We start from the raw sequence: 27323 nt of genomic DNA, 5'->3' as shown, positions 1-27323 counted from the left end.
TTGGCTAGGCAGGTTGAAGGCAGCATCCTTTTTCTTTGTGCTGTCTTGATCCTTGTAAGGCAGCTGGTGTCAACTGAAGGATCACTTAGCAATTTGCCTGGACGACATTGCTTCAAAGCCGGTGGCCCCTACTCTCAGCAAGAGAGTGCTACAATGTGCTGGTTACTCACCTACTAGTAGACCAACAGGAACAGCCAGTTAGAGAGTGTGGATTAGGGACTTGGTCAGGTGCCAATGTTAGGTTCGGTGCTTCATCACCTCCAATTTTCCATGTGTGTTGACTGGTCCTGAGAATATGAATAGTGATGAGACCTTTCCTTGACGAGTAGGCAGTTAGGTGTGGTGCCAAGAATCCTATGGAAAATTGTGCAAACCAGAGGTGCCATGATCTAATTTGAAAATTCTGAGCAGCGTGTGCCTGTTCCTCACACCTCCAATTTCCAATCCATTGAAGTGCACTGCAGATTGAACTAGGATAGTTTCACACTTGATTTCTTGAAGTCACTATCAAATTGTCATGTTTCAGTTTTCCACATGGCATGCCTCAGGTTGGTTGTATGATACTAAGAAAGTGTTGCTATCTTAAACGGTATAATGAATTATGGCAATGTAAGAATTGCCTTGCTGGATCAGGTCAAAAGTCTTATCTGCTCCAGCAGTGGCCAGACGGATGTCTCTCTGAAAAGCTCACAAGCATAGGCTGTGCTGGTTTCATGGTTTGTTCTCCGCATCCGTAATTGGTACAATGTCTCTGAATGTGAACGTTCCACATTGCTCGCCCTTCCCCCTGCCCCGCCCACTCACCGTCCTCATCTGCTCGCTCGCTCGCTCTCCCATTTGCTCCTCCCACTCGCTTGCCCTGCACACTGCCCTGCCGCCCACCACCCTGCCCCCCCATCTGGTTGGTAGGTAGGTGGGGCTTGCGTGCGGGTGCCAGGGCCCAGGGCAGGCAGGTGCCCAAGGGCTCCGGCATGCTTGGGTCCAGCCCTGGTCAAGAGGGGTGGAAGAATGTAAGAATTAATGCAAAAATATGACACGATAAACAACTAGAGCCTCCTTTTCAGTGCTATGAAATAATCCTGAAGAGTCATATTTATGTGCTCTGCATAAATCTATAGTTTTCAAGGTGCTGGTTTTGACCTATAAAGCCTTACACGGCGTGGGACCGCAGTATCTTGTGGAACGCCTCTCCCGCTATGAACCGACCCGGTCACTTCGCTCAGCGTCTAAGGCCCTCCTCCGGGTACCAACCCATCGGGAAGCCCGGAGGACAGTTACTCGATCTAGGGCCTTTTCTGTAGTGGCCCCCGAATTGTGGAATAGCCTCCCCGAAGAAATACGCCTGGCGCCGACGCTTCTATCTTTTCGGCGCCAGGTTAAGACCTGGCTGTGCTCCCAGGCATTTTAAAGCGTTTAATGTTACAATTTTAAATCTCTTTGTTTCAGTTTATTTATTGTGATATTTTGTATTTCTGTACTTTTAATCTTTTGTACACCGCCCAGAGAGCTATTCGCTATGGGCGGTTTAAAAATGAAATAAAATAAATAAATAAATAAATAAACCCACCCACCCACATCTATGCCCCTTGTAAAAAGTAATGGTTTATATTCTAGATATAACTTCTATCCAGCTGAACATGTAATGAATTTCCATGTCATCTCTTGTTCTGAGGGTGGAACTGTTACTTTAGAACAGGGGCGGGGAATCTGTGGGCCTCCAGAAGTTGCTGACCCATTGGCCATGCTGGCTTGGCCTGATGGAAGTCGGAGTTCAACAACTATTGGAGGACCACAGATTCCCCACCCTTGCTTCAGTTTGGATTCTGTCCCTCCGATAGCAGTATTATCTGGAATAACTGGCAGGATTTCTGTTTATAAGCACACAATCTTTTAACTTGCCACAGTCTCTTCTTTCCCCTCACTCACCAATGAACCAATTGCCTCTTCTTTTTAAAATCCCAAGAATTGAAACCACGAATATGGAGCAGAAGGCATGATTATTTCAAACCACTACAACAAAAGAAAGGACTGTTTTACTTGTGTGGGTTTTTTTCATTGATGCCTAAGATCGTCTGTTATTCTTACTCCACACTTTGAATGGTTCTAAAAACTGCAGCTGTGAACTGGAAGAGACTTGGTATACCTATATCTCTTCAAACTCTAGTTTCCCCCACAGAACTAGGAAACAAACAGAATGATGTATGCCATCAATTTGAATAGGGAATTTCTGGGTTTTGAGGAGAGAAATACTTTTTAAATTTTTGTTTAGGCAAAAATGAAAGCTGCCCAAATAAATCAATGAAGATATCAAAGTTTTTAACATAGCTGTAACTGAACAGTAACTTGTCCCTGCCAATACAACTTCTAATACCAGCATAGACCAGTATCCTCATAGAGCGGGGATGTGGAGGATGATCTGAGGCAAAGAGCACCTAGTTTATAAAGAGCCTTGGAATGGAATTTCTCTGTTAATACTGCAGGACAGAGGTTAAGGCTAGTGTGGATTTTCTGCATCAGATCCCTGCTACAAAATACACCCCCTCGGGGTCCAGCGACAAAGCTCAGTCTAAAAATTAAACCTGCAGTCAATTCAGCACAAAATCCAGCACTCAAGAACCCCATGCTCCAGTGACTTGCAGGGAGCATTAAAATAAGAAAACACTAGTCATTATAAGACTATCTAAAAAGAAAGGTCTTAAAGAGCTGGTTCAAGACAGGCAAGTTCCCAATTCTGTTGCACAATGCTGGGAAGCAGATCCCAAAGCTTAGAGGACATAAGAGGCTTATTCAGTGGTGGCCACTGCTTAACAGATAGCAGGATTAATGGAACATTGTTATCCTTAATTTTTAAAGTTATGTAGAAGGATTATAATTTAATTGATTAAGGACCTAAAATACTCTATGGGCTATAGCTTTTAAAAAAACAGGCATGCAAACTGTGCCTGTGGGTTTTCAACCCAATATACATAACCAAGAAGAGGGAAAGGGTGTGTGGAGGTAACAGGAAAACAAGCAAATTCAGATACCCATTCTTACCAATAAAGAAGTCATTCTCCAAGTGTGGATCATGTAAACAATGCACACAAGGAAGGTAGTAGCTGTCTTGGAGAAATTAAGGGTTATATTCAACTAAGCCATTGCACGAGCACAACTACTTCCACTCATATAATCGAACTTCACCTCCCTCTCTTTTCCCCACACCTGCCCCTCAAGCCTGCTCTGTGAGAGAAGGAGATGGAAGGGAAGTTCCACTGTGTGAAGGGAAGTCATTTTGCTCGTGCAATGACTTAGATACAAGTTTAAGGTTTGCAAAAGTACCAAAAAAAAACTTTAGGGGAAGAAAACAGTTCAAGGAGAAGTGAGTATGTTCAGTGACCACAGAATGCTGACTGACCATTGGTGGGAAGCAAGGGAAGAAATGGAAAACCAGGGTATGTGTATGGAATAGAGTATCCTAAAACAAGGCACAGCACTGTGGTAGCTGGTGTTATTTTAATTAACTTGCTTAGAAATACCATCACCTAACAGGCATGTCAATAGCAATACTGCCCTAACTTCAGCTTAAATCAGCAATGGAAACTGCCTAGTCTAAGAGAGAGCAACTGCTGCCATTCTCCACTGCAAGCCTCAGAGCTGCATTACTATGTCTAATATTTCAGCAACCACGAGATCAAGTATCTAGCCATCATCTATAAAATAAAGCTTAAATGTTTTAGTAATTATGTATATATCATTAATGCTTCAGGAGTTATCAGTGTTGTTTGCTCGCTTGTGGTCAGAATGCCTTGCTCAACCAATAGCTATTCAAACTTTAAATTAAATTCTGTACACACATGACATTGCAATTTTTTTAATGCCAGGAAATATTATAAAAAGGCCCCTCCCTTCATCCTTTGCATTGGTGTTAGGAGGGAGGTAAAAAAGCAGCATCACTTCCAGGGAAATGTTTTTCACAGACTTCTCATCCTCACCACTGACTAACTTTTCAGGCAAACACTCAGAGCACGAAACCTAATAATTCCAGCTTAGAGAAAGAAGAAAAGCTCTGTTCTCACTGCCTGGGCTGCAATGGTAAGGAAGACAATGATTGTAGTCAAAGAACAGGGGCCTCGTTACTGAAAAGCAGCAGGAACTCATGGTGGGTGCATTTTCAAAATGGAAGTGCTACAGAAGGGAACACAGGGAAGACTGCTGCAGCTTAACAGGCAATTGAAACAACAGCAATGATTAAGAAAACTTGTGCTGTTTGCTTCAAATTTCAAATAGGGAAAACCTGCTCAAAGGGAAACCAACAATCCTCTGCTGCTGTTGTGGCAAAGGTGCCAATTCTGTTCAGTGTTAGTGATGCAGCTGAGAAAAGAGGTCCTCAATGCACCAACCCACTCAATACTGAAGCCAAAATTGCTCAGATCATTTGAAGGAATCACTGCACTAGCCTCTTAACAATTAAAACACAAGCATGAAGTTATATTCAATAAATTATATACCACTATTGAAAACTAACACGTGTGCTCAGAGATCTCTGTTGAGGTGATGAGCTTTTGCCATCTCCTCTTCACCGTCTTCATCCAAGTTGGTGCCTGACTGCAGCTCCCGAGGCCCTGGAGTGAGGTGGAACACAACTGGCATCTGACACAAAATTGGGTTTGTTTTCTGAAGACCCACAATCCACTTGGCCAAGGTAGCCTGGTCTCCTGCCCCTGCCATACACATGGCAAATACAGGGCCCTCTTCAACTGCAGAGAAAGCACAAAGAACATCATTATTTGAAGCAGCAAAAAAGCCATACCCCAGCCAAGATTTTCAGCAGTGATCTTCAGGGCTGGTTCTAAAGGGCGGCCAGGTGGGGCACTGGCCCAACAGCCCCTGGAGCTACAGGGGGCCCCTCAGCCGCCCCTCCGTCTCCCTTCCATGATCTGCAGGGGCCCCCCAGCCGCCCCTCCGTCTCCCTTCCATGATCTGCAGGGGCCCCCACGCCCCCCCACCTGTCTCCTGTCTTTTACCATTGCCCTTAACGAAGATGGTGGCAGTACCTTAAGGTACTGAAGTCCCTGCCGCCATCTTAGTTGATGGCAGAGATGCGCATGCGTAGCATGCACACGTGCCATCAACAAAGATGGCGGCAGAGGCGTCATCCCCTTAGGGAAACTGCGACCACCATCTTCGTTAAGGGCAATGGTAAAAGACAGGAGACAGGTAGGTGGGGGTGTGGGGGGCACGTGCATGCGTGTGTGTGCGCGCACACACACACACACACACCAGGGCAAGCTGATGCCCAAGGGCCCTGGCATGCCTGGAGCCAGCCCTGGTGATCTTACATAGAGTACATAAGCAGGAGAAACCCAGCTCAGCAACTGGATCCGAGAATCCGGACATCCCAAGGTCTGTTCTTTACTCATCTACTGTCCAATCAAAGACTGCAGCTAGGGCCTTCTACCTCCTCCAATGCCACAGGCATAGCATTCTGTGCAGACTGAAGCTCCAATACCCCATGTTCACACTAGTCCCCACAGATGGGCAGTCAAGCAACTTCAACAGAATACTCCTGAGCACAAAAGAGAGGAGTATGCATGTCTAACATATTCTCCAGTCTATCACCCCCCAATCAACATGTTCTGAGATATGCTCAGAGGATGTTGGCAACATAAGCTAAGAGTGCTCATTAGACAAATTCATGGAGGATATGGCTAACAATGGCTGCTAGCCATGATGGCTACTACCTGAATATCAGTTGCAGGGAATCACAAGTGGGAAGAGTGCTGTGGCACTCACATCTTGTTGCAGGCTTGCAAGAGGCATATGACTAGCCCCTGTGAGAAGAGATTGTAGAACTAGATGGGCCTTCGGTCCAGCAGGGCTCTTCTTACATTCCGATTCTCCCACCCTTTCCTTAGTTTTAACTCATAATATAATCTTGCTGGGAATGGTCCAGACGGTTTGTTACTCCTGGATCACCTCTGCTGCACAATTGATTAAAAAACACTCACAAAAATGATAGGTATGGGAGCTACCTTCATCTATGTCAAATTCATTATCATCCCAAAGGTCCCGTTCCAGATCAATATCTAGATGCATAGGGTAGTAGAAACTCCTTTCCGGGTCAATCACTTCTTCCTTTTGTGAACAGAAGCAGAAGGTAAGAGAAACTATATTACTTCCATAGCCAACAAACTGACCTAATTGCAAATAACACTAGCCCTGGTGTTCCAAATTAGCACCCAATTCCTAACAGGGCATATCTCAAAAGCACAGGATCAGGCCTACTTGGGTATTCCATTTCCACTGGCACCAGATGCTTCAGAGGCTACTACAGAGCAGTTAAGAGTGATCTGTTTCTCGTTCGTTCTCAAACATCAGCTTAACATTTGCTTGCTAAACCTAATCCTTACAGACTGCCAGTGCTCAAACTGTCCTTGCTGAATTGCCTAACCCCTCAAAAATGTTCTCTGGGTTTTCCACATCATGTGAAAAAAATTCTTTTTGCATAAGCAAGCAGTAAGTCCTCATTTGGTTTCTTGGCATTGCCAGATTTTTTCTTGTTAAGCTACGTTTGCAGAGTCAGGCTCCCCACTTCTGCTCTTGCTGGAAACCCTCTTTTCCCCATGCTGCCAGGATTTCTTTGGACCCCTAGCTTCCTGCTCTTTCCTGTTGCTACATTCACCAGCACTTTTGGCTCTGCTTGCTCTAGTGCATATTCTGCCAGGTAGTGAACTTGAAAATAGAGATGGCTGATAGAACTGGACTAAATTTATGCAGTAGTTTAATGTATTCAGTTTCTGAAAATAGCTTCTAGACTAACTAGTTGCTGCTTCCCCAGCAATTATAGTTAAGAGCTCTTTGCAAGCTATGGCTTCCACTCATCGAAGGGAGTTTCCAAGTTTAAATCCCCACCTTAAAAAAACTATCAGAAAAAGTCCTACCTCTTCTGATCCCTTATATTCAGCAGAACCACCCAATAACCAATTTCCTTTGGAGATACCCTCAAGGGGGATTACAACCATTTCGAAAATCCTTTCTAAATTGCAGAATCTCTAAAGTGCTAGGAATGGATTACCCATTTCCAGAGCTCTGAATCACCAGCCTCCCCTCCTACAGACACATCACTATCTCTCCCCATGACACAACATGCAAACAATACTATCACAACTCTCAGTCTTTCCAAAGCGAGTTCCCTTTCTACTGAAATGCTTTAGCATAGTGATCCTATGGATCCTCCAACAGGCCTTCAATGGGAGGGAGAGCAGACACCATTTACCCTTTCTTCTGGAGGCAACAGCTCTGCCCTGAGCACATAGTAATAAACACATGTTTCCTTGAGCCATAAGCGGAAGGGGCCTCCAACAAAAACAGGCCTGTCTGGATTGTGGTGAGCCAAGAGTGACTGTTGGTCAGGGCTCTGGATTCCTAAAAGGGGCAAAGAAATAGGAAAAGATTATAAACCAACAGTTAGGTACCCACAGTCATATCAGAACGAAACTTTGAAAATGGCACAGTCTCATTGGAGAGAAGAGGGGGGACCCAGTACATAGGGAAGGGATCTGCTATGCGCATATGTTATAAATTAAACAAAAGCTCAGAGTCATCATATGTTTTGTTTGTTTCAGAAGAATGAAAAGCAATCAGGTGGCGGCGGCTGAAGAAGTAGAAACCAGAGAAGAACTTGGGCAGGACTCCTACAAGTCAAGGGGTGGGATCTCTAGGCTCTTACCACTATTTCTACCAATGCCCAAACACTGGATCCACCTCTCCCCTCCTGGCTCTTTACCACCTCTGTTCTTATTAAAGTATTCTGACAGGCCAAACAATGCTGTATGAAGAAATTTTGTAAAATTATTCTTATTTCCTTGACACAGCACTTTTTCCATCTCACAAAGTAGAATTTGTTCACGTGGGTTTTATACAAAGTTCAGTGGGAGAAGGGAGAGTGCTAAAAAAAGTGAAGTATTTCCGCTTACATTATGTTGTCAAATATCGTAAGAACAAAAAGTAGAGGAGACAGAGGATGCATGGAAAGAAAGAAGTTTATAACCCTCTAAGGTGATTTGCTTATTACCCTTCCAGCTTCAGAATTTCATGCACTTTAAGACATAGAAGTGACTCGGCACACAAAAGGAAATCACACAGCCCCAAGGAGCCAAGCGAAGGGTCTTAGGAAGAAAAGACTATGGCAGCTCTTTGGTTCTGCCAACCTTTGTTCTATTCTCAGCTAAAGGTCTAGAGTGGCATAATTCAGACCAGAAACACTCTTCACAACTCTGTTCAGCTCAAACATACAGTAGCTATACGGTGCATCCACTTCTGCCTTCTTTATAGCTTACTTGCTCCCTTCAGTCCTTGAACATAAAGATTATCCGCTCAACATAAAAAAACAATCCAATGAGTTAAGTACCTACAATATGTGGGTGGTCAATTGTTTTCCCAGAGTCCAAAATCTCTGCATGAGGCAGCTGTAAAGATCAAGATGACTTTATTAACTGACAGTTTCCTCCACAGCCAAGAACACTCCCCAAATCAAAAATGGTACGAACATTCTGCCCTTACTGCTCCAACAAATCAAGTGTTTAACAACAAACCCCCAAGTTTAAGAGTTCCAAATTAACATGGAAGTTCTGTTTAAAATTCCAATTCTGTTGTCAAAAGGAGGGGAATTCAAATACCTATCCAGCACACTTGTAGCCAGATAATTTGTGGTTGGGGATGTGGGGAGTGGGCATACACTAAGGTGAGATTTCCAAATCGGTATGCAACAGGAAAAATCTAAAAATGCAAATAGTCCGATGTGTTTACAAAGTTCTACAATTAAATTTAATTGTTTCTAAAAAATCAGTGCCAAAGACTTCAGTTTATTTAATACTCATTGGATGGAATACTAGGAGCAGGTGAATTTCTTATGAGAAACTAGGGAAAAGTTCTGCCTGCATGTCTTTCTTTATATCTCTGCAAGCAAAACAGCAAGAGACTTAAAAAATGAAACTACAGAAATTCTCACACAACTCCTGTATGAAATACATATGTACAGAACATTAAGAGTAACAGACTTCAAATAAAGGGAGAGAAAGCCATGCATGCCTAACCAGCCCTTTTGAAATCAGTATGTTCAAGTCTCATTGGTTTCAAAGTGATAGACAAAAAAACATTCTGGATTGCAGCCAGACCTTTGGTGAGGAAGCAACAAGACACAGACCCTTCACACACAAATAAGCTTTGCAAATACTTCCTGAATATTTTCAAATTTATCCTCTGAGGCCAAAATGGCTAGACTTACACTTTTTGCTTGGTACACCACAAATGCCAAGGGTCTGCCCTAGTTGCAGGAATGTGGTTTTAGGCTGCACAGAAAGAGATGGGCAAACATATTGCAAAAAGCAAAGAGCCCTAATAGTAGAATTCTGAGTTTCCTTATTCAGAATTGGAAACACGGGCACAGAATTTTAGGGATACATTATTCAAAGAAGGTACCAGTGCTGGAATGAGCTGATGGAGCTTACAGTTGTTTCCTCACAAGGCCTTCCAGTAATGCTGCTGAAAATTAGTCACAATTTCAAGCTGCAGAGTAGATAATCTCTTGCACTTCTAGGATCTCAAAGTGTCTCAACTCACCTGATATACTGTAACCCGGGCATCCATGTCAGCAGCAATTCTCTGCAGGCTGAGCCTTGCAAGGTCAACAGAGTCCTCTGGCAGAGGATCTGGAACAGGATAAGGGTTGATGTGCTTGAATTTAGGAAACCAGTACATGAGCCTTTGGTATTTCCTTACAGGATGGCTCTTGTCTCCGAAGATCTGGAAGAGCAGAAATTTTGTCTCCTTGTTCGGCATAACACCTTTGGAGCAAAATGGAGGGCAAACCTGTCATGACTGGGTAGAAACTCCTATTTCCACTCATTAAATATGATGGCAATTGTCAGGACCTCAGACTGCAAGCTGTAATAAGACAACTCAGCAGGGACCAATTTTAATTGATGAGGCTTGAACTTAAAAGCAAACTTTTGGGGGAGATGTTATTTTGATTTGTGTTGCTGTTATATGGAATGAAAAAGAAGGTTCCTTCTAAGATTTGGTTTATTAAATTGGAAGTTCTAACACTTCCTTCAGTATTTCAAAAAGGCATCTATGTATTGGATATTTCGCAATCCAGTCCTCAAATAAGCAATGAAAAGGCAGACGATTAGATTAATGATCAACTGGAGGGTTTTTTTTAAAAAAACAGTGAGCACCCCTACATGGATACCCTGGAAGTTGCAAAGCTTTATCTACAGGACAGTCAGCTTGAACTCCTTCTTGAAAGGCTTGCTAAACACAGCAGCTTCCCTGTAGCTATTCCTATGAAGAGCTAACATGTTAAGAATTTTATTCCGTTGCAAGGGAACCAAGAAAGCCAACCATTTAAAAACTAATCTACCTGACTGGGAGAGGACAACATAATTTTAACAGCATTCTTATGTTTTAGCATTTTTGACAGTTTTCAAACACTGTCTGCCTGTGAGGAATACAAAGCAATTTAAAAAATGAAACCTAGAATGGTCAGCTGTGGGTGGCATTGACAATGGAAGACCAAGGGTCTTAGACCTAAGGTAAAGGTATAGTACACAGAAAGGGAAAGAATGGAATCTCTCAATATTCCATGGGAGGCTTCTCTCCACTAAGCCTCAGCACATAGGGAAGGAATCACATACAAATATCTAGAGATGTGAAGGCCTAGGGAGAAAAAAAGGAAAAATTCAGGGGGAAAATGATTTTTTGTTTTCCCTCCAAAGCTTTTTTCCAAAAAATAAAAAATGGGATTATGAAATATATTCTTCTAGAATAATAAATAAGATGTTTAACACAAGGTGTTCATATATTTACTCCCCCCAAATTACTTCAGAAACAAGTAACAGGAAGACGTTTATGTAAAACTATGTACAGTATCAGATCATTACAATTCCTGCGCACCAAGGACAAACAAGTCCTTAGTTGTACACTGAGAGTATGCCTCTCCAATGCAAGAGCAAGATGCATTTCTGCCTCTAGGAGGCTCTGCCATTGACACAAGGGAAGGATTCAGTGTCTTCTTTGCCTGCGGGCTTCCTCACGTTGGCATAATTGATGAATCTTTCTCTGGCCTCTTGACTAGACCTCAAAGGACTGGGAGGGAGAGAAAGTACAGAGCAATGCAAAGAAGCAGAAAGTGATAGAAGCAGAAAGTGATGAAAATATTAAATTTCATGCAGCACTCATTGAGTCTTGTTTTCCCACCCGCTATTTTTCCTTAGCTGTTTCTAGGGGAATGAGTGCTTAATGTTTAATTAACACTGTGGAGGACTGGACAAGAATAACGTTCAGAATATAGAATTTGTTGGTTTTCTTTTTAGATGTTTTAGTGCTTGTGTGTTTGCCATCTTGGGCTGCTTTAGAAGGAAGGACAGGATATAAATTTAATAAACAAATAAGTAAGTAAATAATGTTGATGGTTGTTTTTTAAATTGTTTTTGCCTGTTCCTCGTAAACTGGCAAAACCAAAGAGATGCTAGGTTCTTTAACATTCAGCAGCTTATAACTCAATTTGTAACAAAAAGTTGTAACAACTTTTTTCTAAAGTAAATTCAATTTGTTATTGTCTGAATAAACTATTTTTAATATATAATTTTAATTTTAAAATATAATTTTATAATATATATATATATAATATAAAATTATAATATAATTTTACGGTGAAGCCAAGTTATACATAATACATTTTGTTCCTAAAGAAATGTGTGACTTTCAGTCTGTAAAGGCTGCTAAAATGACTTTGTCTGTAAAGGCTGCTAAAAAAATACACATTGTATTTTTTCCATTTTCCCCAAAACTTTGGTTTCCCCCCGCATGGCTTCAAAATTTCCAGAAATTTTACATCGCCCTTCATTTGGCTCCATGGGCCATGTTGTTTCTTCCTAAGCTCACCTCTTTTCAGCCCAGCCCAGGTTTCGCATACCAATTCCTTTCCGTTACATAAACTTGTAGACATCTATCACGTTCCTCCCTAGCCAAGACTTCCTCAGCAAACTCCCTCCAGAATGATCCATGACAATGTTACCTAGATGTTGACTGCTGCATGCTCTCTATTGGTTGGTCCTACAGAGCTCAGTGTCAGGCACAAGTGCTAGCACCCCACCACTCCCCTTCCATATTGTTCCAGTTCCATACATGAAGACAAGAAATAATTACACTATAATTTCCACCATCACACTATGCTGCCCATAATCCCATAAGAATAAGGATGGAAAAAACATTTCAAAGTATAGGGAAAACTCTCAATTATTCTTCACTTATTCTACTGGTGGTGTTCAGCAACTTCTGCTATTTATAAAACGTATGTAGAATTTTTTAATATTTAAAATAAGCTTATGGTGATGGAGAATTCAGTATTTTCTACATTTAAGGGACTTCAAAACGTCCCTATCCTCTCTGACCTTTCCACCATATGCATCCCATCTTTCCGCTATTAAGCTCTCAAGGTGGCTCACATCATACAGAAATAAAATAAAATCCAAATAATATCAAAAATAATACTGATTTGCTACAGCCAGAAGTTTGCTGTGAGCAACAACACTAGATGAGTAGACATCTATTTTTATAGGACCAATAAAAGGTAGCTTTGAGATGCACATAATTCTTAATAACACTGAATACTGCATAACTTGAAATATCATATCCTTCACCAATAAAAGTTAGTCCAATAAAAAGATAGCTCATTTCCTATTTTATGCTGCCTAAATTTGAGGTTCCTTTAGCACGAAGCTATTGCCAAGTTCTGCAGCCAGCTCCTAGGGGTCTCAAGTCCTTGTTCTGATTACAACTCGGCCAAACACCTTAGAAATTGCTGGCCCTCTGCATGCCTACCATAGTTCTCCATCTGCTCAAGCACCTGGACACCACACTGCTGTTGCCGGGGATAGTGATTGAACATCCTCTGGAAGAAATTGCGAGGCACAAACACTTCCTTGGGGAAGACATCTAAGATCTTGTTGTAGACATTGATGTCCCTCTCCACCCCAAATTCTGGCATCTTCTTCAGGGCTGCATAGATGAATTCCACATGACCCCTGCGGCGGATGTCCCGCTTGCAGAAGATGTCCACAGCTTGCTGGAATGTGGCTTTAGTCTTTGCATCTACAGAAGTTCTCTCAAAAAGATAGTCAACAGCCACCAAGGATCTTTTGGTGGATTCTTCATCATTATCTTTGTTGTCCTTAACAGGAGGGGCAGTAGTGCCAAGAGCTGTGCTGACTTGGATGCTCCTGGAGTTCTAAAAAAAGATACAGACAAAGAACGATGTGTCAGGGAATTTCACAGAATGGCAGCATCAAGACCAAGTCAAATTAACCCACAACCTAAGAACAGGCACAGAATTCTAAGAATCTGAAATATGCTTTCATTTAAGAGGGTCTCAAGAGGGCAAAAGAGAATGACTTAGGTATATTTTACCTGAAGACAGCCACTTCTTTGTAGCTGGCGGAGAGTAGCTTGCATCAGGACAGTGCCCCTTCTGGCAGAGAGCTCCCGGGCCAATAATAATGTCCACATGCAGTTCATGGCAGGCAGCCTGACTTTTCAGAATCAAAAAATGAAATGCAGGGAAACTGTGGCTGTATTAAATGATTAGAGGTCGCAGACATCAGCTACTCCCGAAATGCAGTGTTTGCTAAGGACAAAATCACACATAGTGTCAAACGTCTTAGGAGAAGAAAGTTACAGGGACTTTATTACCTTTCTTTCATTTTCAGATACACACATACTATCTGCATTTTACCAAAGTTATAGAAACAGACTTTATTCTGTCACAACTGCTTACCAGCACTAAGCATGTGCAAAACATTCCCATCCCTCTCTGCATACCTCTCTAAACATGCTAAGTGTATGGCATGAAACTTTAAATATGTTGCTAGAGTATAACTACTACTACTCATTTGTGCACTGCATACACACAAGGTTCATAATAACAAATGTCCATAGTCTAGTCCTGAGGCCAAGTTAAATAAATGAAACAGAAAGACAACAAACAACTAAGTTGGTAAGCAAATTTGAAGCCAGTTAGATAAGTGCTTCCATTGTCATTGCTTTTTTTATAACTGTTATGTGTCTTCAAGTCAATTATGACTTATGACAACCCTATAAATCAGTGACCTCCAAGAGCATCTGTCATAAACCACCCTGTTCAGATCTTGTAAGTTCAGGTCTGGGGCTTCCTTTATTGAATCAACCCATCTCTTGTTTGGTCTTCCTTTTTTTCTACTCCCTTCTGTTTTTCCCACCATTATTGTCTTCTCTAGTGAATCATTTCTTTTCATAGATCTGTCTAAACTGTACAACGTTACTTTACATTCTTCATTATCTTCATCCCCACCATTTTTCTAATTTTAAAGGTGGGGTATTGAGACAAAGAGCAATTTCCGGAAAGCTGGCCCATGTAAATAGGATTTGAACCCAATGTAATACATGCACTCACAAACGCATTTGTCATAGTCACACATTACTTTTAAAATGTTATAATAGAACTATGAATAACCACCACGACCGCCAACTTCTTTTCTGGCTTTTTTCGGATCTACCACCTTCTCCTTCGGTAGCCCCTTTCCATGCAAAGTCCTCTCATTCCTCTAGCAGTCACTTATCCGCACCTGATCTCCCTTACCGTGCAGCGCCATCTTGAAACGTCCAGGGTGACGTAACCATCGCAAGTTGCCCAATCAGCGAGAGTGTGCGAGGCCCCGCCCTCCCAGAAACGGGCAGATTGGCAAGGTCCTCCTTCAGAGGGGAGCGAGCGAGCGAGCGAGCACGTGTGGGGCTTTGCAGGGCCTGTGCGATCTAACTAGCGGGTACGCTGTAGCTGCCCCCTTTGATTTCTTGGCAGGGCTTCTGTGTACGGATTGCATTTCAACACGCGATACTTTCCCCTGATATGCAGTATAGTGATGGGGAAAAGTTTCCCTTGATTCCTGTTTTGCTCACAGGAATTCTATGAATTTCTCCTCAGAAGCAAGTCCTTGAGGCTTGCTCCTAATTATATAGGATTGCAGTCCTGACTATTGCCTTTAATTATTAACGTATTTTAACTGAGCTATTAAAAAAAAGAGAGAAGCTAATATTTCACGCCGTAGTAGCAGAACCTCTTACATATGCCAAACACTGGAATTTTTAAAAGTCGATTAATTTGATAATGTTATAAAACGTACTGAGTAACGTTACATGGACCATATGGATAAAACAACAAAAATATCAAGAAATATATTTGAGCTGGAGAGGCAGCCTTTTACAGAATTCTAGAATAGTAAAAGAAATGTGGGCTGTGGGGATTTTTTCCCCTTGCTATAAATAAAATAGATTACAATTGGTGGTAGATGACGTCAGCATTGTGGCAGTGTAATGAGTTCAAAACACAATGGCATGAAATATGACTCAAAGCTCAGAAATACAGATTTAGATTAATTAGGCAACTTCACAGTTTAATTACAATACCTTGCAAAAGTAATCAGACCCCTGCCTCATGCTCTCATATTACTGAATTACAAATGGTACATTGTAATTTCATTCCGTATGATGTTTTATTTTGAAACACTGAAACTCAAAATCAATTTTTGTAAGGTGACATTGATTTTATGCTGGGAATGTTTGTAAGAAACATAAAAAACTGAAACATGTTGCTTGCATGAGTATTCAACCCCTGTGCTGTGGAAGCTCCTAGCGTACACAGAGGGAAGAAATTGCCCTGTTGAGGACACAATTACCTTACCATTGGCCTCCACCTGTGAACTATTAAAGTTGCTGTCACTGTCAGGATAAAACCCCCACTGTTGAAGGATCATTGATCAGACTGTGGATCTGAATGAAAATGAAGACCAAAGAGCATTTTGCAGAAGTGAGAGGTAATGTAATACAAATACATAGATTAGGAAAAGGGTACAAAATAATATCCAAGCGTTTGGATATCCCAGTGAGCACAGTTGGATCAATAACCAGGAAGTGGAAGCTGCATCACACCACCCAGGCACTGCCAAGAAAAGGCCGTCCCTCAAAACTCAGCTCTCGAACAAGGAGACTTGTGAGAGAAGCCATAGAGAGGCCAACAATCACTTTGAAGGAGCTACAGAGCTCAGTGGCTGTGGGAGTGGGCACCATTCAACCATATTGGCAGCTCTGCATAACACTGACCTGTATGGGAGGGTGGCAAGAAAGAAGCCCATTACTCAAAATGTACCATCTAAAAACATGCACAGAGTTTGCCAGAAAGCATGAGAGTGCCCCCAGCTGCGATGTGGAAAAGGTTTTATGGTCAGATGAGACCAAGATAGAGCTTTTTGGCCAAAACTCAAAGAGCTATGTGTGGCACAAACCTAACACTGCCCATATCTCAAGACACACCATATCAACAGTGAAGTATGATGGTGGTAGCATCATGTGTGCGGATGCTTCTCATCAGCAGGGAAGGAAGAATGGATGGAGCAAAACAGAGGGAAATGCTGCAAGAGAACCTGCTTCAGTCCACTAAAGAAGTAATATGAGAGCATTAATCAGGGGTCTGATTACTTTTGCAAGGCACTGTATATTGCAGTTCAGAATGAAAAGTACTGTATTTCAAGAAAAGAGCAATAAGAGTTGGCAAAAAGAGCCATTGCATCCAGCAAGAACACTGTCTAGCAACATCTGAGCACTCCTCCAGAACTGGCCATGCATGTTATCTAAAGCATTATGACACAAACCACCTAAGATCTAGCCTGGAGCTCTTTTGGACTGCATCAATTATGCTGACCCCAATTCTTGAGTTTTCAAACAAATTTGGGACAGAATGTCTTAGGGAGGATTGCAAGGAAACTAGTGCCAGAAGGTTCTTCGGCTTCTTGAAGTTGATTTTCCAGGTGTTCTTTCTCATTCTTTTTTTCCTGCAGGTTCCTGTTTCCACCTAGCCATCGTGTCTTTAGTCTCCAGCAGCTCATTTATTTTCTGCTGTAATTATTCTCCTCTTCATCTTATCCTTACAACAATCCTGTGAGGTAGGGTATGCCAAGATTTACCAACGAACCTAACGGGAGTAAGCAGGGATTTGAGCAAGAGTCTTGAGTTGCCTTGGGAATAACTTCCTATTGCCAAGAAGCTGATATTGAAATAGTTGCTCTCTGTTTTTCCTCTATGACATCACACTTTCTCAACAATGCTGGTAGATAGATGAGGTCATGACAGTTGCTGCTTGAATGTTCTCATTTCTAACTGACTGTTACAGCTGGAAGGTGGTATTAATGGTTTTCTCTATTCATGTTGCTTGTTGTTTTATTCTTGCTAAAATATTTATATTTTAGAAGATTCATTTAGTTAGCTAATTGTGTTGTGCTACTCCAATATTTATATATATTTAATTATTTAAGGATTTGTTTGTTTTTAGTTTAGTTTAGCTAAGATAGTAATGGTAGGATTTATTATTTATTTGCTATGAGGGCAAAGCCCTTTATCAGGTAAGAGACTGGATACAATATTTATCATTTATTTTCTCTGTATTAATGATAATGTAAATGCTAGTTTGGAGGAAAACCACCAGAAATGTTGGGCAGATTGATAAACTTGTAAAGAACCACCTGCTGGGTTGACTATGATTAGTTAATGTTGCTTTTAGCACGCCAGGCAGGGTAAATGGAAGAATATTTGGTTTTTAGGAAGCAAATGCATTTTTTGGGGGGAAAACAAAAAATCTCTTTCAGCTTCTCTCCTGTCCATGTTGAACTTTAATGTTCTCCTAATCCAACTCCAGATGTTCAAAGTTCCTACTCTGAGTCCTGTGACTCTGGATTATGTCCATGCTTTTGAGGGGACCATGAAAACACATGTTGTGAATAAGCTGACTATGAATGGCAAGCTGGCTGAGGTTATGAATGACAAGAATCCTTTCCAGTTAAGGGCTTCCAACAGCACCCAACACTTTTGCACAAGCTTCACCAAGACAGTCCATTGCTGAAAGCAATTTTCTTCCCATTGAAATAAGACTGAAACATCATATCCCAAAGTTTATGAAAAATATTTTTGTTCCTAAAAGTCACACATGCATTGAGGAAGACTGTATCTTTAAAAGGTGACCATTGTACTGTGTTTTGGTGTGTAAAGATTTATATTGTACTGTAAATCTACAGTACAGGAAGAGGGGTAAACATATTTTTCACTTCATTTTTGATACATATTATTTATTATACTACTATTATACAAACCAAGAAACATCAGGATTGGTTTTATGAGAATGATAGTGATATTGAACATATCATCGACAAGAAAAGGAAAGCCTTCCAGAAGTTCCAGATATGGCAGAAAGACATTAACTGTGCTGCTAAGAAAAAAATCTATGCCAGTGCAAAGGCTGAGGTCCAGAGAAGAACTAGAGAACTTAAGAACACCTGGTGGATAAAGAAAGCTCAAGAAATCCAGCACTTTGTAGATGCTCACGAATGATGCATGGGGCTTTTTTAATGCCACAAAGGCCATCTACAGAACAACAAATTATGGTAGAAATCCCTTACGTTCAATGGATGGTAGCAATCTTCTTAAGGCTAAAGAGTCTATTGCACTGCGCTGGAAAGAGCATTACCACGACCTCCTTAATCGTAACTCTATTGTGGCTGGTGAGGTCTGTCAAATTCCAAAACAACAAACTAGAGACGAGCTTGCAGTATCCCCTAATTTGGATGAAGTCGGTAAAGCCATCAATCAAATGAAGAACAACAAAGCTAGTGGACCTGGTGGGATTCCTGCTGAAGTCTTTAAAGAAGGTGGGCCTGAACTTACACAACAACTTCATAAGCTCATCGAAAAAATCTGGATGAGGGAGGAGATCCCGGAAGACTTTAGGGATGCTATAATTATCACCCTTTTGAAGAAGGGTGATAGGACAGATTGTGGGAACTGTTGAGGTGTCTCTCTTCTTGCTACCGCAGGTAAAATCCTTACAAGAATCCTTGCAAATCGCCTCCTGCTGATCTCAGAGGATGTCCTCCCCAAATCTCAAAATGGTTTCCACCCTTCCAGGGGGACAGTGGACATGATCTTCACTGCACGACAGCTTCAAGAAAAATGCAGGGAGCAGAAATGACCTTTATATATGGCATTTATTGATCTGACTAAGGCCTTTGATACTGTAAATCAAACTGCTCTCTGGACCATCCTTCTGAAAACGGGATGCCCTGATAAATTTGTGAATATTTTGCAACTCCTTCATGATAACATGACAGCAACAATTTTGGATAACAATGGCTTTCAGAGCGATCCATTGAGTCGGATCAGGTGTAAAACAGGGATGTCTCATTGCTCCTACCTTATGTGCTATCTTCATTGCTATGATTCTATAACTTCCTACTGGTGTAGAAATCATGTGTCGAACAGATGGAAAGCTTTTTAACCTGAGCAGACTGAAAGCAAAAAGTAAGCTAATGTCAACCTCTGTCGTAGAACTTCAGTATGCCAATGATAATGTAGTCTCCGCACATTCAGAGAAAGATCTTCAAACTATCCTAAATGTCTTTGCAGAAGCATATGGAAAGCTTGGGCTCTCACTTAATATTAAAAAAACCAAAATGCTTCAACAGGTGCAAAGTAGTCCCTCTGTAGCACCATCAATCCAGCTTAATGGTGTGATGCTGGAGAACATCGATAACTTCCCCTATCTTGGCAGCCATCTCTCTGTAAAAGCTGACATTGATGCTGAAATTCAGCATCGTCTGAGCTCTGCAAGTGCCGCATTCTCCCGAATGAAGCATAGAGTGTTCAAGGATCAGGATATTCGCAGGAAGACCAAAATGCTTATTTACAAAGCTATTGTACTACCGACCTTACTGTACGCTTGTGAAATCTGGACCATTTATAATTGCCACTCCCAGCTTCTTGAAAGATTCCATCAACGCTGCCTCCAGAAAATTCTGCAAATTACTTGAGAAGACAGACGAACTAATGTTAGCGTTTTGGAATAAGCAAAGACTACCAGTGTTGAAACAATGATCCTTCAACATCAACTTCGCTGGACCGGCAATGTTGTTCGAATGCCTGATCACCGTCTTCCAAAGCAGCTACTTTACTCCCAACTTTACTCCTAGTCTGCATCTGTGTTAGAATTGCTTGTTAATATGTTTTTTAATAATGTTTTTAACCCTTTTTAAAAAGATGTTTTTAAAGCTTTTTTAAAAAATGTTTTTAACGTTTTGTTTTAATGTATTTTAAGATCTGTTTTTAATTATGTTTGTTTTTAGCGCTTCTGTTTGCTGCCCTGGGCTCCTGTTGGGAGGAAGGGTGGAATATAAATCAATCAATCAATCAATCAATAAATAAACAAATAAATAAATAAATAAACGTAAGGATGGAAAACGGAATATTGGTGGACAGCAAAAGAAGTTTAAAGATGTTCTTAAAGTGAATCTAAAAAAATGTAACATGAACATAGAGAACTGGGAAGTCTTGGCCCATGAACGTCCCAAATGGAGATCAGCTATTATCAAAGGAGTTGTGGACTTTGAAGAAGCAAGAATACAGGGCGAACGGGACAAACGAGCCAAGCGGAAGGCATGTCAAACAAATCCTTATCGCAACCATCTTCCATCTGGAAACCTATATCCTCACTGTGGGAGGCTGTGTGGATCCAGAATTGGCCTCCACAGTCACTTACGGACCCATTGTTAAAGACCTTATCTTGGAAGACAATCTTACTCGGCCTCTAGTGATCGCCAGTGAATGATTTATTATAACCTTAACTGCAATTCCAACTTGTAGAAAGTCATGCTGTTGAAGTACAAACACAGTGTGTGGGTATTAACTAATCCCCCAGAGTTCTATAACATATTGTAGGGATGGAGGAGGAATCCTTTTGAATGGATGTATCCATGGAATATGCTTTGCCCATATCAGACTGTCTGAGCTAGTGACATTGGGCCCTCCAAAGCTTCAGGGGACCAGAATTCTTCCGTATGTTAACCACTAATCCTGGCCCACAGTTCACTTCTGATATTGTTTCCCAGTCCTTCCCAAAGCATCTTGTCCTCAATTTGTTTGAAAACTCTAACCGGGGTTAGTATAGCTGCAGCCCAGAAGAGCTTCAGCCTGGATTTTAAGAGGTCTGTGTTACATGGTGGATAGCACACATGGTCTGGCCTGGAGGAGGAGTCATATAGGTTGTTGGGCGGTGTAGGTTGGTCTCAAAAACTTGCAGATGCGGTTAGGGTAAAAAACAGGGGAGGGGCATCCCGGGCTCTCATTCTCCCCCCTCCCACTTGCAGGGTGGCAGCAGCTCAGCAGGACAAGAAGGGACTCCACTTGGCCTCCCCATCATTCTCTAGCTCAGCATCTACCAAACTCCAAATAGCATACAGCAAAGACATGAAGCAGGAGGTATCAGCTGGGAAGCGGAGTCTTTGTCAGGCTCCCGTAAGTGTCCACCTCCACCTCACCTCTTGGGTAATGGAGATGAGCTTATAACAATCTCTGCCACCTCCGCTCACTTCTCCACTTCCTTTTTTGGCAGCAGCATACCATCCAGGTTCCTATGTATGAGCCAGTCAGACTGAAATGGGAGCATGTTAGCCACTGAGAAGAATCCTTGTCCTTTGGTGCTGATTGGAGCCAATCAGAGTGAAAGGTGACTTAGCCACTGAGAAGACTCTTCTCAGTAGCTAACACACAGCCTCCACTTTCATGCTGATTGGCTCTTAGGGATGTCTGCTGTAGTGGAGTGCGGATTGCAAGAGGCCAGGGAGAGCAAGGGAAAGTGGAAAAGGGGGAGTGGCAATGAGGGTATGTGTCCTGATTCTCCTGAAGGGACCCTGGGCTTCTGAAATTGCCGGTATGCTGTGTGTCACCTTAAAGATGAGAAATGTTTGCTTTCCTGGAGCAGAGCGCACTAGTCAGCTGCATGAAGGAAAGTTGTGCTGAACTGGCAATTTGCATATACGCAAGGGGGAGGGAGGAGGAAAATAGAGGAGTGAGTTCAGAGGGAACTGCAACGCATAGAGCGGACATTAACGATTCCCTAGAAGCAAAATAGTCGCCGTATTTCTCCCCTCCTGTTCCCTATAGTTGATATTTATAAACGCTGTTTTGGAGGATTATTTGCTGGCGAAATAAAACAAAAGGCACTCTAAAGAGAACACACTGTGGTGAACAGCCTGGGCAAAGGTTTTATTTTTTAGATTCGCGGCACTGCGACATTCACTCACGCGCTGCAACGTCCTCACCCCGCCCAGGATCTTGGGCTGTCCTCCCGTTCCTCTTCCCTGCGCCTGCGGGGCGGAACTGGGCGGGACCAAGGGCGGCATGGCAACGGTCCATTGGAAGGTTGCTGGTCCGGCGAGAGGAGAGGAGCGTCATCGGATTGGGGTCGCAGAATCGCGGGTGGACGGATCTGTTGGTCACGCCAAAGCAGCGGCCGCGGCAGGAGGAAGGTGAGGAAGGATGGATGCAGAGCAGCGGGATGAGGGGCAGGACTGGGAAACGGGGATCTAAGTCCGCCCGACTGAAGCCCCTCCGGAGCTCAGGGTTGGTTATGTGTCATGGTGGTATAGCCCGCGCCTGGCTGTTGGCCAGGACAGACAACATATGTTAAATGGTGGTGGTGGTGGTCTCCGTCGCCGACCCTCCTGGCTTTGTGGCCAAGCGCTGCTTTATGTCCCCGCTCCGTATTGCCAGCATTTTGCGCAGAACCATAAAGCGGTGCCTCCTCCCCGAACAGCACCTTTTGTTCTTGCATCGATGCAGTCAGACTTGGTACGGTAATTGCACAAGGAACGCAAGGCTTCGTAGCCTTGAATGAATGACATTTCACGGGACCCTGGGGGCATATTTCTCGGATCCCGCAGAACTAGAGCCTCCTTCCCCGGTGTGTGTCTGCGAGAGAGAAAGAGTGAATAGGAGCTGGAGAATTTGAGCCTTCATCTACCCACCCCTTTCTTGTAAACTGCGATCTTGAGGATGAATGATCAGGGCAAAGACGTGGCAGGAGGGAGGCACGTAACTGAGGCAAAGGGAACCACAACCGTAGAGGGCGGAGAAGCCGCGTGTGTGTGTGTTTCAGGCAGAGCTTGGAAAAGTTACTTTTTTGAACTACAGCTCCCATCAGCCTAATCCAGTGGCCATGTTGCCTAGGGCTGATGGGAGTTGTAGTTCAAAAAAGTAACTTTTCCAAGCTCTGGTTTCAGGGCATCATTGAGTGAAGGTAATCAATCGCATAATCTATAATTAGGAAAGGAACGTGCAGGTCAGACTTGAGCTCCAGTAACTTTTGTTTTAGAAGATAAGCACTATATGGGGGGAGATTAAGAGGAATTACACTTAATTGCCAAACACACTGTGCAGTATGAGAGACACTTGCCCCTTGCAATGGCACCAGGGATGCAGCTTGAGTGCAGCTCCACCGCTGTTTTATTTATTTAAAGTACTGTGCTGCTTTTTTGGTTCAAAACTGAACCGTTCAAGGTGGCTTACATCACAAATGAAAATATAATCATAAAACACTTAGGAGCAATGCAAATAGATAAAACTATAAAATAAAGACAAAAACATGAAGAGAGCTGGATAAACTAATTGTCATGCCAAGGGCCTGTGAATACAAAAGAAAAACCCCACCATTCAGTTGGTGGCACCATGTCGTCAGCCAGAAGGTCAAACCAATCTTCCTAGGCAGGGACTTCCGAAGGCTGGGCATCATAATCAAGAAGACTCTCCATCTCTCACCTGATTCTGCCAATTGTGCTTACATCTGGGCAGTTCAGGCAAGAAGGCCTGCCCATCTGGTTTTAGTAGATGGGGAGAATTATCCAATAGGAAACTGCCTATTGTGTCAGTTCCAAAGCTTCTTCAGACTGTAAGAAGTTGTATGAAAACTCTCTGGTACTGGACAATGCACCTGGTTGAATCCATTCCAGGCTTGTTTACTTTGCTTACATATGGGTTCTGGGTTAATCCTAATGTGGAAAGTAAGAACTGACGTCTGGTGGGCATGCTGATGTCATGGTTTAATAATGCCCTGAGTCGTCATCTGTAGACTGGTTGGACTTTGTCTGCATGAAGAGAAACAGTGGAAAAGTAAAGCATTCATCCCCCTGGGGGTGAATTCCACTTCTGTTTCAGTACATGCAGTATATTTATTCAATTAGAATCAGAATGGGTGAAAGGCAGGCAGAAAATCTCCACATTGACTTTTTCAGTTTGAGAACTGTTGATTTCTAAAAGTGATTTTACTGGTAGCACACTAATCCAGCAAGGCATAGCTGTGTGTAGGTATAGGGAGCATACTTTCTAAAAAACAACTTGAAACTTCTGCAGTTATATGGTTGAGCACATTTCCCCCTACATATGTGGAATCCTTTGGAATGAGCATCTGCTTTGTAAAAATCAATCAAATCTAAACCTACAGGTTTTAAACAAACATATTTAGCTTTAGGGTGCAGTCCTATACACACTTAGCAGTAAGTCCCTTTTCATTCAGTGGGATTTATTTCTGAGTTGGCATGCACAGAACTGCACTGCAAGCCTATTATTGAGCAAGTTTAAGCCTATCCAAGTGTACATATGAAGGTTCATCACACAGGTTGAAACTTTATCTCAGACCTGTAAAGCTGGAAGAGATTCCAGAGGTTATTGGGTAACAGAGATTGTGATATATCCAAGAACATAAGGAATTGCCTTCTGCTGAGTCAGGCCATGGTCCGTAATGTTAGGTAAACTACCAGCTGCTCTCCACAACCTTGGGCTTGGGTCTTTCCCAAGACTCCTATCTCCTGTAATTCTTTGACTACAGAGCTGAGCACTTGGCAGGTGCTTTGCCTCTGAAGAAAAAAGTTCCTCAGTTAAGGTGCTACAGCCAAAAAAGATTCCCTTCCCTTCTTTTTACTTACTCGTTTATTTTAACATGCTGCCATTCAGGACAAAGCCCACCCAAGGCAGCTCACATAAAATATTTAAAACCATAAAATGTCAACTGGAGCAATCTTATTACAATCACAAACATTAAAAACTGCAGCTTAGAAACACCATACAGCCCAGAAGAGCTATTCAGATAAAACAGATGAAAATGAAAAACAGCAACAGTTTGTACAATTAAATACTCAGCCCAGTAGCTCAATTAAAAGTAGTTTTTATTTCATGGGAAGGTGGCATGCAGACCAGGCCCCACCTGTAAAAAACATAGGGGTTTGTGGCACACCTGAAGAGGGTCTGGAAGGGTTAAGGGCTTGGTTATGACATAGAGCCAGACTTACATTCCTAGCTACCTCTTTAGCACTGCACTGCTGCCCAGCTCAGTAGATCACAGGCAAAATCACTCCAAGGGACGGGGACCTGCATATGTGGGGTAGGATGCATAAGAATGGCACTGTCATACACTTTGGGCTTGACTTGGGTCATATTTGCCAAAATGTTTGACCACCACAGTTTTAGTAGGTGAGAGGGTTTTGTATAGGGTCCTTAGGATTCAGATCCCTGACATAGAGGGTGTAGACACCTCCATAATGGAAGGGCCCTAACTCAGTGGTTAGTATGTGCTCCACATGCGAAAAGTCTCAGGTTCAATCCCTGGCAACTTCAGGCAGGACTTGGAAAGACTCCTTTTTGAAACCCTGGATAGCTCCTACCAATTAGTGTAGACATATTGTTTTTTTAAAAAATTAAAAACATATTAAAAAGCAATTCCAGCGCAGAAGCAGACTGGGACAAGGTCTCAACTTGAAAGGCTTGTTGAAAGAGGAAGGTCTTCAATAGGCGCCAAAAAGATAACAGAGATGGTGCCCGTCTAATATTCAAAGGGAGGGAATTTCACAGGGTAGGTGCTGCCATACTAAAGATGTTTCCTATGTTGTGCGGAATGGACCTCCTGATAAGATGGTATCTGCAGAAGGCCTTACCTGCAGAGTGCAGTGATCAACTGGGTATATAAGGGATAAGACGGTCTTTCAGGTATCCTGGTCCTGAGCTGTATAGGGCTTTGTACACCAAAACTAGAATCTTGAACTTGGCCCGGTAGCAAATGCGCATCCAGTGCAATTCTTTCAGCAGCGGAGTTACATGTTGGCGATACCCTGCCCCAGTGAGCAGTCTCGCCACCGCATTTTGCACCAGCTGCAGTTTCCGGACCAACCTCAAGGGCTGCCCCACATAGAGCACATTACAGTAATCCAGCCTGGAGGTTACCAGTGCATGGACAACAGTGGTCAGGCTATCCCAGTCCAGAAATAGACGCAGGTGTCTTACCAGCCAAAGCTGATAAAAGGCACTCCTAGCCACTGAGGTCACCTGGGCCTCTAGCAACCAAGATGGATCCAGGAGCACCCCCAGACTATAAATCTGCTCTTTCAGAGGGAGTACAACCCCATCCATAGCAGGCAACTGGCCAATTATCTGAACTCGGGAACCACCAACCCACAGCATCTCCATCTTGCTAGGATTCAGACTCAGTTTATTGGCCCTCATCCAGCCCACCACTGAGTCCAGGCAGCAGTCCAGGGCTTGCACGGCCTCTCCCGATTCAGATGTTACAGAGAAATAGAGCTGGGTATTGTCAGCGTACTGCTGACACCTCGCCCCAAATCTCCTGATGACCACTCCCAAGGGCTTCATATAGGTGTTAAACAGCATCGGGGACAAGATGGTACCCTGCAGCACCCCACAGTACGACTGCCTGGGGGCTGAAAGACAATCACCCAATGCTATTCTCTGAAAACAAACTTGGAGATAGGATCGGAACCACTGTGAAACAGTGTCTCCAATACCTTTCTCATCAAGTCGGCCCAGAAGGATACCATGGTCAATGGTATCAAAAGCCACTGAGAGATCAAGAAAGAGTAACAGGGTCACACTCCCCTGTCCTTCTCCCGATAAAGGTCATCCATCAGGGCAACCAAGGCCAATTCAGTCCCATAAGCAGGCCTCAACCCAATGGGTCAAGATAATTTTTTCATCTAAGAGTACCTTCAATTGCTGCACCACAACCCTCTCAATCACCTTCCCTAAGAAGGGAGTATTTGCAACCAGTCGGTAACCGTCATAGGCCAATGGGTTCAGGGTGTCCTTTTTTGGGAGTGGTCAGATCACTGCCTCTTTCAGGGCAGCTGGAACCACTCCCGCAATGATGCTTTGACCATACCCTGGATCCACTCGGTCAAACCCCCTCGGCAAGCTTTAACAACCCAAGAAGGGCAAGGGTCAAGAGGACACATTGCTGGCCACATCATCGGAAGGACCTTGTCTATGTCATCAGGCCGCATCAACTGAAACCATTCCCAAGAAGTTGCAGCAGACGTTGCACTGGACACCTCATTGGGGACTACAGTAGATGTGGATGGAGCATCAAGACT

General features: G+C 42.9%; 3 protein-coding genes across 13 annotated transcripts in view; 2 read left to right on the top strand and 1 right to left on the bottom strand.

Moving 5' to 3' along the window:
- The window catches only part of LOC133363092 (zinc finger protein 653-like), a 52550-nt gene extending 44745 nt beyond the window's left edge, over positions 1-7805 (top strand). For 5 of the 6 annotated variants that reach the window (XR_009757589.1, XR_009757587.1, XR_009757588.1 and 2 more), the window contains one exon: positions 7605-7805. Coding sequence is in view for 3 of the 6 variants with exons in the window: in XM_061582172.1 (XP_061438156.1) it covers positions 7605-7612 (8 nt within the window). In the remaining 3 variants the exon portion in view is untranslated. The remainder of the gene's footprint in view (positions 1-7604) is intronic. The other variant, XM_061582162.1, reaches the window with a different exon arrangement.
- Positions 3835-14749, bottom strand: ECSIT (ECSIT signaling integrator). 6 transcript variants are annotated; one of them, XM_061640407.1, is made up of 8 exons: positions 14657-14749; positions 13450-13666; positions 12865-13270; positions 9601-9824; positions 8390-8447; positions 7256-7404; positions 6012-6114; positions 3835-4736 (listed from the first exon to the last, which is right to left on the bottom strand). In XM_061640407.1, exons 2-8 carry the CDS (start codon positions 13555-13557, stop codon positions 4513-4515), a joined length of 1272 nt encoding a protein of 423 aa, XP_061496391.1. In that variant the 5' UTR covers positions 13558-13666; positions 14657-14749; the 3' UTR covers positions 3835-4512. The 6 variants fall into 6 exon arrangements, with proteins under 6 accessions (XP_061496391.1, XP_061496409.1, XP_061496399.1 ...); XM_061640425.1 differs by having other exon boundaries at positions 14643-14664; XM_061640415.1 differs by lacking the exon at positions 14657-14749 and adding an exon at positions 14577-14652.
- Positions 14750-21983: 7234 nt separating this feature from the next.
- The window catches only part of CNN1 (calponin 1), a 121150-nt gene continuing 115810 nt past the window's right edge, over positions 21984-27323 (top strand). Inside the window, exon 1 of the mRNA XM_061582123.1 lies at positions 21984-22418. The gene's annotated coding sequence lies outside the window, so the exon portion shown is untranslated. The remainder of the gene's footprint in view (positions 22419-27323) is intronic.

Source organism: Rhineura floridana, chromosome 1 (assembly GCF_030035675.1).
Source record: "Rhineura floridana isolate rRhiFlo1 chromosome 1, rRhiFlo1.hap2, whole genome shotgun sequence".
NCBI classification, from domain to species: domain Eukaryota; kingdom Metazoa; phylum Chordata; class Lepidosauria; order Squamata; family Rhineuridae; genus Rhineura; species Rhineura floridana.
The sequence above is the reverse complement of the archived record's forward strand: the minus strand, read 5'-3'. Positions and strand labels throughout refer to the sequence as shown.